Source organism: Babylonia areolata, chromosome 11 (assembly GCF_041734735.1).
Source record: "Babylonia areolata isolate BAREFJ2019XMU chromosome 11, ASM4173473v1, whole genome shotgun sequence".
Taxonomy (NCBI): Eukaryota; Metazoa; Mollusca; class Gastropoda; order Neogastropoda; family Buccinidae; genus Babylonia; species Babylonia areolata.
Window position 1 is genome coordinate 16,906,289 of NC_134886.1, and position 9,274 is coordinate 16,915,562.

Sequence of the window (9,274 nt, forward strand, 5' to 3'; positions counted from 1 at the left end):
AGAGTTGGTAACTCTCTCCGTTAAATTATGTGAATCATATGATGGACAGAGTTACTACCCCTCGTTGTTTGTTAAGTATTACATTGTATTGCATTGTGTTATATTGTGCTGTATCGCATTATATTGCATTGCATTGTATTGTGTTGTATTGTATTGTATTGTATTGTATTGTGTTGTGTTGTATTGTGTTGCACTGTGTTATGTAATATGAGATGATATTTGACATGCTAGAGTATATAATATATCACATGATATGACATGACATAGTACGATTTAATTTTGGTTCGATTTGATTTTCAAACAGTATCGTGGATTTTTTTTTTTTTTTTTTTTTTTCACCGATAAATCCTAAAAGATACAGAACTGTTTATTTTTCATTCTGACGACAAAATGTGCCAATAAAGTAATGTGCCATTTTAATCTCTTTTTTTTCCTTCTTTTTTTTTTCATTTGCAGAACTGGAGAAAGATACATCACAAAAGTCTGATGGATGCAGAACAAGGAGGAAAGAAAAACAGAAAAGAAAAACAGTTTAAGATGATACAATAAAGGACACTGAAGAAAAAAGAAAGGAAAAAGAAAGAAGGGAGGAACGAAGGAATTAAGAACAAAGAACATGATGTAAACCAAGAAAGAAAGAAAGAAAGAGAGGCGAGAAATAAAGACAGAAATAAAGTGACCCAGAAACGATAGATAGAAAGAAGGAAGATAAAGAAAATATATCAGGAAGGAAGGAAGGAAGAGAATAATAAGGACAGACGCAAAGGAAAGAAGTCAAATAACCAAGAAAGCAAGGGGAGTAGGAAGGAAGGAAGAAAAGACGGGAGGAAGGAAAGAAGGAAAGAAAGAAAGGAAGAAAGAGAGGGAGGAAGGGAAGGGGAAAGAAGGAAGGAAGGAAGGAAAGAAGTAGAGAGGGGAGGAAAAGAAGGAAGGAAGGAGGAAGGGAGAGAGGGAGGACGGGAGGAAGGAGAAGAAGGGACGAAGGAAGAAAAGAAGGAAGGAAGGAGGGAAGGGAGGAAAGAAAGAACGAAGGAAAGAAAGGAAGGAGGGAGGGAAGAAAGTGAAGCAAGAGAGGGAAAAAGGGAAGAAGGAAGGAAGGGAAAGGGGGAACAGGGAAGAAAGGGAAGGGAAGGAAAGAAGGAAAAGAAGGAAGGAAGGAAGGGACGAAGGAAGAAAAGAAGGCAAGAGGGTTGGAAAGAAGAAGGGGAGAGAGGAAGAGAGGGAGGGAGGAAGGCAGGAAGGAAGGTAGGGAGGAAGAGAGGAGGGAAAGAGGGAAGAAAGGGAAGGGAGTGAGGAAAGAAAGAAGGTAAGAAGAAAGGAAGGAAGGAAGTAGGGAAGAAAGGTGGGAAAGAGGGAAGAGAGGGAAGGAAGAAAAGTAGAAAAGGGAGGAAGAAAGAAAAGAAAGAAAGAAAAAAAGGAAGGAAGGAAGGTTAGAAGGAAGGAAAGAAGAAAAGGAAAGAAGCAAGAAAGAAAAGAGGGAAGAAAGGAAAGGAAGGAAGGAGGAAAGAAAGGAAGGAAAGAAGGAAGCAAGGAAGGAAAGAGGGAAAGAAGAAAGCAAGGAAGGAAGAAGGCTTGAAGGAGAGAAAGAAAGCAGGCAGAAGAAAAGGAGGGAAGGAAGAACAGGAAGAAAGAAAGAAGAAAAGGAAGGAAGGTTGGAAGGAAAGAGGGAAGGAAGGAAGGAAAGAAGGGAGGAAGGAAGGGAGGAAGGAACGAAGGAAGGAAGAAAGAAAGTAAGAAAGAAAGTATACAAGATGCGAGAGTACGCTACCCTGACAGCAGCCGACATAGGGGTGCTGGCTGCCTATTTTGTCTTGGTCATCCTGGTCGGTTTGATTGTAAGTGACACGTGTGTGTGTGTGTGTGTGTGTGTGTGTGTGTGTGTGTGTGTGTGTGTGTGTGTGTGTGTGTGTGAGAGAGAGAGTGTGTGTGTTTGTGTGTGTGTGTGTGTGTGTGTGTGTGTGTGTGTGTGTGTGTGTGTGTGTGTGTGTGTGTGTTTTCCTTGTTGCTGTTGCTGTTGTTGTTGTTGTTATTGTTGTATTGTTGTTGTTGTTGTTGTTGTTAATCTTCTTCTTCTTCTTCTATCTTGATGCTTTGTGTCGTTAAATGGGCAGAACTGTAAAAAAAAAAAAGAAAGAAAAAAAGGCCATTACTGCGCCTAATTCTTTACCCATTAAAGATTCAATCAATCAGTCTTCTTCTTCTTCTTTTTCCTTCACATTTCTCCCCCTCTTCCCCCATCCTCCTTGTTTCTTTGGTTTTTTTCTTCTTTCTTTCTTTCTTTGTTCTTTTTCTTTGTCTTCTCCTTTCTTTTCTTTTACTCTGCCTCTGCAGGCCATGTGTAAATCAAACAAGGACACCACCTCGGGCTATTTCCTGGCCGGACGAACGATGTGGTTTCTGCCAGTGAGTATGTTGCTCCGTCTGTCTGTCCGTCATTCTGTTTGTCTGTCTGTCTGTCTCTAGACCAACATAATGTTGGTTATATTTGATATTTCCAGGTTGTTGTTGTTGTTTTTTTCAATTATTTACCCCCTTTATGCCCATATATAACAATAAATTGATTCCTTGTGCCCCCGGTACATTTGGTAATAAAGATATATTCTGTTCTATTCTAAATTACCTCCCCTCTATCCCTTTCTCCGTCTGTTAACACACACACACACACACACACACACACACACACACACACACACACACACACACACTTCATGATCAGGATGAAAATGTAATCTGTTCAGTCTTTAATACAAAATCCTATCACGGTATTGAATAGATATGATAAACCGTGACTTTGAGAACAAGTTTTCAACATGTGGGATATTGTTATCTACCTGTTTAGTATTTTTGTTGTTGTTGATGTAAATGATCATATTATGTTAGTGTTTATGAGGAGCATGTGATTGCGCACGTTAGTTTCCAAATGGATTGATAATATTTTTTTTGGGGTTTTGCTTTGATTTGGATACACACACACACACACACACACACACACACACACTCTGCAGATGATTTTTCGAAAGTTAGGTTTCGAGGTTCTTATGGTCGAACCTTCACAGGCGTTAGTTCATAGCCCTATTTCTACATTCCTTTAATGTTCTTCAGAATTGTGTTAATGGGTTCTGATTATTATTATCATTATTGAACTGTTACTGTTACTGTTAAATGTTATTGCATGTTATGTATGCATTTTTTGGTAGATTTCTACCTTTTCTGTTTCCCCCCCCCTTCCCTGTTTTTGGGGTGTTTTTTGTTTTTGTTTTTGTTTTTTTGTTTCGTTTTTGTTTTTTGTTTTTTTCTTTTTTTTTTGTGGGGGTTGTTTTTTCGTCTAATATCACTAATAGTGAAAAGACGCTAAAACCAAAGAACACACACACACACACACACACACACACACACACACACACACACACACACACACACACACACACACACACACACCACCACCTCCACCACCACCACCATGTTTCAATGTAGCGGGGTGTCCCGGTGGCTCAGTGGTTTGCGTTGTGTGTGTGTACAGATCGGGGCGTCCCTGTTCGTCAGTAACATCGGCACGGAGCATTTCATTGGTCTGGCGGGATCTGGAGCAGCCAGTGGCATCAGTGTAGGGGCCTGGGAATTCAACGTGAGTGATGTATGTCAGGCTGGCCCTCACACTGCTGTACGGGCGGCCAGTGTTTTGTAGATGATGGCTTTAGATTGATTAAAGGGGTTTGATCGACTGTCAGGCTTTTTAGTGAACGACAGTGGTCCTTGTTGTGCGGTTTGTTTGTTCATTTCTCAACCGACTGAAAGTCACCATTGACCATTTTGTTTATCAATTCATTCATTTATTCGGCTTTTTATTTATCTGTTGTTGTTGTTGTTGTTGTTGTTTTTCATCTATTTGTCTATAAATGTGATTGTTTATTTCAAGATGTTTTGTTGTTGTTGTTGTTGTTTTATCTATTTGTTTTTTAGTTGTTTATTCACCTTTTACTTCATAGTTAGTCATTCGGATGAGACGATAAACCGAGGTCCCGTGTGCAGCATGCACTTAGCGCACGTAAAAGAACCCACGGCAACAAAAGGGTTGTTCCTGGCACAATTCTGTAGAAAAATCCACTTCGCTAGGAAAAACAAATAAAACTGCACGCAGGAAAAAATACAAAAAAAGGGTGGCGCTGTAGTGTAGCGACGCGCTCTCCCTGGGGAGAGCAGCCCGAATTTCACACAGAGAAATCTGTTGTGATAAAAAGAAACACAAATACAAATAGTTTCTGACTTTCTTCTCTTTCTTCTTTGATTTTCTGTCTTTCTTTCTTTCTTTCTTTCTTTCATCGTGTCCATTATGTGAGTCAGCTGAAGAGAATGAATAACATTTTGGGTTTCGTAGCCCTGCACATAGTGATCTTAGAGAAGAATCTACTCCAAGAAATATCATCGTGATCCATGTATATTTCGGCTGAGCTTTTTGTTTTCAATGTCCAACAAAGAGATAATATGGAATTTATTACTTTATTTATATAAAGCCCTAAAAAGACGTACAGTTTCTGTCAGTTGGTTATATATATTGCTTGATGAGATGTTGCTTTTTCGTATACGATTACGATTGTAACTTCTTGTTCAGGCGCCTTCAGAATGGGCATAAATAAAATATAAGTTCAATTCATTTCAATTCTTTCATCATTCATTCATTTTTATTTCATGCATATTCGTATTATTTTACTTAATGATTCATTGATCCCTTTATTCATTAACACTTTCCTTATCAACTTCATGATTCATGATTCGTCAGTCCAGTTATTTCGTTCATTCATTTACTTGTCTACTGAATGATAGGTGAATGGGTTGACTCCTTCTCTGTCTTTGGGCCTTGCATTTGGAATGAACTTCCTCCTTCGCTTCGTCAGGTCTCCTCACTCTGCCCTTTCAAGTCTGGTCTTATTAAAACCCACCTCTTCACAAGACAGCCTCCCTCCCTTACCTCTTCCTTCGGGTTCTTCAGTTTTAGAGTTATGCATGCGTGTGAATGACTGGTGTGAAAGCACTTTGATTTGTCTCTGCACAAGATTCATGGCTACACGAATACTTATTGTTATTGCCCTTATTATCATTCTTCTTCTTTTTCTTCGGTTTCTTAGTATCATTATTATTAGTAGTAGTATCATTATCATTATACTGATTGATTGATTTATTGATTGGTTGATGTGCAGGCCCTGTTGCTGTTGCAGCTTCTGGGTTGGGTGTTTGTCCCTGTGTACATCGCCTGCGGGGTGAGAGATATAAATTACCTGGTTTATGTCTGTCTGTGGCATGATGTCACTGTCACTCTACGTATGGCTTTCTGCCTGCCGTGCGTGTCTGTATTGTCTGTTAGTTTGTCTGTTTGTCCCTCTGTCTCCCCTTTCTGTCTCTCTTTCAAAGGAAAATACATAAAGACATGAATATTACATTTGTGTGTTTGTGAGTGGATATGTGTGTATACACAGACAGACAGACAGAAAGACAGTCAGACAAACACACACACACACACACACACACACACACACACACACAAAACAACACTTATCAAGGGAGAGAACTGTGTGCCGACAGACATACACGATGCCAGAGTACCTGTCCCTGAGGTTCGGAGGTCAGAGGTTAAGGGTCTACTTTGCCCTCCTCTCCCTCGTCCTCTACGTCTTCACCAAGTGCTCTGTGAGTGTCGTCGTCATCGTCGTCATCACTCCTCATCTTTATTATTTGTTGTTGCTGTCTTTGTTATCGTCCTTGTCATCGTCATTATCATCAGCATCATCATATTCATCATCATCATCGTCATCGTCGTCGTCGTCGTTATCGTTATCATTATCAGCAGAAGCAGCAGCAGCATTTTAATCACGAATATCATTATCGTCAAAAATTAATTCGTCACTGTCGATGTTTAGCTAATGATAACAACAAAAATAATACGATTTAAAACTTTGCAAAATAAGTAGAATAACATCGTTCAACAATTGACGATCAACAACAAGTAAATAAAAATGATGATCATAGTAGAAATGATAACAGTAATAAGGATAATGATTATGTGAAGAAGAAGAAGAAGAAGAGTGAGCAGTTGCTTGTGCTAATGGACACGTGTACGTGGCCCTGTGTGGGTATGTGTGTGTGTGTGTGTGTGTGTGTGTGTGTGTTTGTGTGTGTGTGTGATATGCGTGCGTGCTCTGCCCGTGTATGCATGTGTGTGTGTGCCTATGTGTGTATGCGTGCGTGTCTGCCTTTGTGTGAGTGTGTGAGGGGATGGGGGTGGGGTGAGGGGGGTTCTGTGTGTGTGTGTGTGTGTGTGTGTGTGTGTGTGCATGTCCAGGCGAACCTGTTCACAGGAGCACTGTTCATCCAGCAGTCTCTGAACTGGGACCTGTACGTGTCCATTGTGGTGCTGGTCCTGCTCACTGCATTACTCACCATCACAGGTAGGGGTGCGTGTGTGTGTGTGTGTGTGTGTGCATGTATGTGAGTGTGTGTGTGAAAGAGATGGAGAGTGTGTGTGTGCGTGCGTGTGTGTCTGTGCGTGGTGTGTGTGTGGGGGGGGGGGGGGTGCGCGGTTTGGGGGTGGTGTGGGGTGGGGGGGGGGGCGTGCGTTAACCTCTGCATGTAACTATTTATCTCTTTACTGAGTCACACACTATTTATTTATTCGTTAGTTAAGATTATATGTTGTTGTTTTCTTCCTTCTTCGTCTTCTCTTTTTAATATCTACCGTTCTTCATGTATTTATCTATTTATTTATTTGTGTACTTGTATGTATGTATTGTTTAAACAGTATCATATTTGGAACATGTCACAACACAACACAGATATCGATGAACAGGACAAGAAGAAAATCCTATATAAAGTCCTGTCCTGATACATGTACATACTGAATTTGTGACGGATGTCATAACTAGAAGTTAAGACGTGATCATACATGAGTTTTGAACAAAACTAAGCTGAGATATAAATAAAGTGAAGAAAATGAATAATAAACGTGTGGTAAAGAAAGAAGTCAATAGAGAGAGAAAGAGAAGTATCAACGCTGGGGCACAGTATGTGTATGTATGTATGTATGAATGTATGTATACATGTCTACGTTTATTTATTTATTCATTTACTTTTTTTGTTTGTTTGTTTAATTGTTGGTTCATTTGTTTCTTGATACATTCTTTCATTCATCAACTGATTCATTTATGACCGTATTGATTGACTGGTTAATTGATTTATCAATTCGTCAACGTACTAACTATCATTTTTGTTTACATCGACTAGTTTGTTTGTCCATCCATTCCATCATTTGTCATTTGTGTCTGAATTCACTGTGGTCCCCTTGATTGTCCATTTAACAAAACCTCTTGAGTGCCATAGTGCCGTAGTGTGTACAAGTTCTTATATTGATATGCACATGTATGTATCATACATTCTACTGTACCTCCCCCCCCCCCCCGCCCCCCCCCCCCCCCCCCCCGTACAAAGTGACGTCACTGATGACTGATGGAAAAGGGAAATAACTCTGAAAGGCTGAAAAATTCACACAGTTTATCGAAGAGTGGTATATTTCCAGACGCAATGTTTTTCAGTTTTTAGGCAGATTTTTTGTTTGTTTGTTTTTTTTGTTTTTTGTTTTTTGGATATTGTTTCATGATTTTGTTTTATGATTTGAAACGCCACTTTTTATTTTATACTGCCCCCCTCCATTCCCCCCCCATCCCCCGGCATTGAAGGGTTGTTTTTAAACTTTTTGTGTATGAATTCACTGTAGCCGGCTTGGTTGTCTATTTATTCAATCATTTATGTATGGATTCTCTGTGTCCACCCCAGGAGGACTGACGGCAGTGATCTACACGGACACCTTGCAGGCTGTGCTGATGGTGGGGGGAGCCGTGTACCTCATGGTGGCAGGTAAAGGTTAAAGGGTTAAAGGTGGTGTGTTGTGCTGTATCGTGTTTGTGGTGTGGTGTGGTGTGGTGTGATTTGGTGTGTTGTGTTGTGCTGTGCTGTGCTGTGTTCATTCATTAATTCATTCATTCATTCGTTCATTCATTCATTCACACAGGTTTCCAGGAGGTTTCAAAGGCCTGCTGAAGCGCCACCCCTCATTCATCCATTGTTTATTTATTTATTTATTTGTCTATCTACCCACCCACCCCCACGCCCTCATCAGGTTTCCAGGAGGTAGGAAGTTAGTTAGGCCTTGTGGAGCGCTGCCCTTCATTTACCATTATTCATTCATTCATTTTTTTTAGGAAGTTTTCTAGGCCTGCTGCAGCACAACCCCTCACACATTCATCATTTGTTTATTTATTTATTCTTTTATTCATTCATTTATTTATCTACTTATTTATCTCCCCCCCCACACACACACCCCTTCAGGTTTCCAGGAGGTGGGAGAGTTCCAAGGCAGCGCTACCCCCAATTCATCCATCATTTGTTTATTTATTCATTTATCTATATATATCTATCTATTTGTTTATCTATCTATTTATCTTACCCCCCCACCTCCACCCCCCACCCCCGTCAGGTTTCCAGGAGGTAGGAGGATTCCAAAGCCTGCTGGAACGCTACCCCAAGTTCAACCATCATCTGTTTATTTATTTATTTATTTGTTTATTCATTCATTCATTCATTTTTTCGTTTATTTATTTGTCTAGCTTACACCCACCCCATCCCTTCAGGTTTCCAGGAGGTGGGCGGGTTCCAAGGCCATGTGGAGCGCTACCCATCAGTTATCCATCATTCATTTATTCATTTAGGAGGTTCCCAAGGCCTGTTGCAGCGCAACCCCTCATTTATCCATTATCTATCTATCTATCTATCTATCTATCTATCTATCTATCTATCTTACCCCCCACATCAATCCCCACCCCCCTCAGGTTTCCAGGAGGTGGGCGGGTTCCAAGGCCTTCTGGAACGCTACCCCCAGGCGGTGCCCCTGAACGTGTCGGCCATCGTGGTGAACAGCACGTGCCACTGGCCCGACACACAGGCCTTCCGCATGCTGAGGGACGTGGACGACGACTACATGCCCTGGCTGGGCTTCCTCCTGGGCCAGACCCCGGGCTCCGTCTGGTACTGGTGCACCGACCAGGTCAGTGGGGTGGGGAGGAAGGTACCCCGGGTGGTAGGTTGGGTGGGTGGGGTGGAATAGTGGGGTGGCTGTGTATGTGTCATTGTCGCTGTGTTGCGGTGGAGTGAGTGGGTGGGGGTACCCCGGGTGGTATTCTGGGTGGGTGGGTGGGGTGGGATAGTGGGATGGGTGTGTATGCGTCGTCGT

The 9,274-nt window shown here is 41.4% G+C and overlaps 1 protein-coding gene across 1 annotated transcript in view; it reads left to right on the forward strand.

Annotated features, from left to right (window-relative positions):
- The first annotated feature begins 1,751 nt into the window (after positions 1-1,751).
- Positions 1,752-9,274, forward strand: part of LOC143287152 (sodium/myo-inositol cotransporter-like) — a 16,357-nt gene continuing 8,834 nt past the window's right edge. The window contains exons 1-8 of the mRNA XM_076595097.1: positions 1,752-1,835; positions 2,332-2,403; positions 3,521-3,625; positions 5,196-5,255; positions 5,578-5,682; positions 6,335-6,440; positions 7,822-7,902; positions 8,874-9,088. Coding sequence (XP_076451212.1) covers positions 1,752-1,835; positions 2,332-2,403; positions 3,521-3,625; positions 5,196-5,255; positions 5,578-5,682; positions 6,335-6,440; positions 7,822-7,902; positions 8,874-9,088 — 828 coding nt within the window. The remainder of the gene's footprint in view (positions 1,836-2,331; positions 2,404-3,520; positions 3,626-5,195; positions 5,256-5,577; positions 5,683-6,334; positions 6,441-7,821; positions 7,903-8,873; positions 9,089-9,274) is intronic.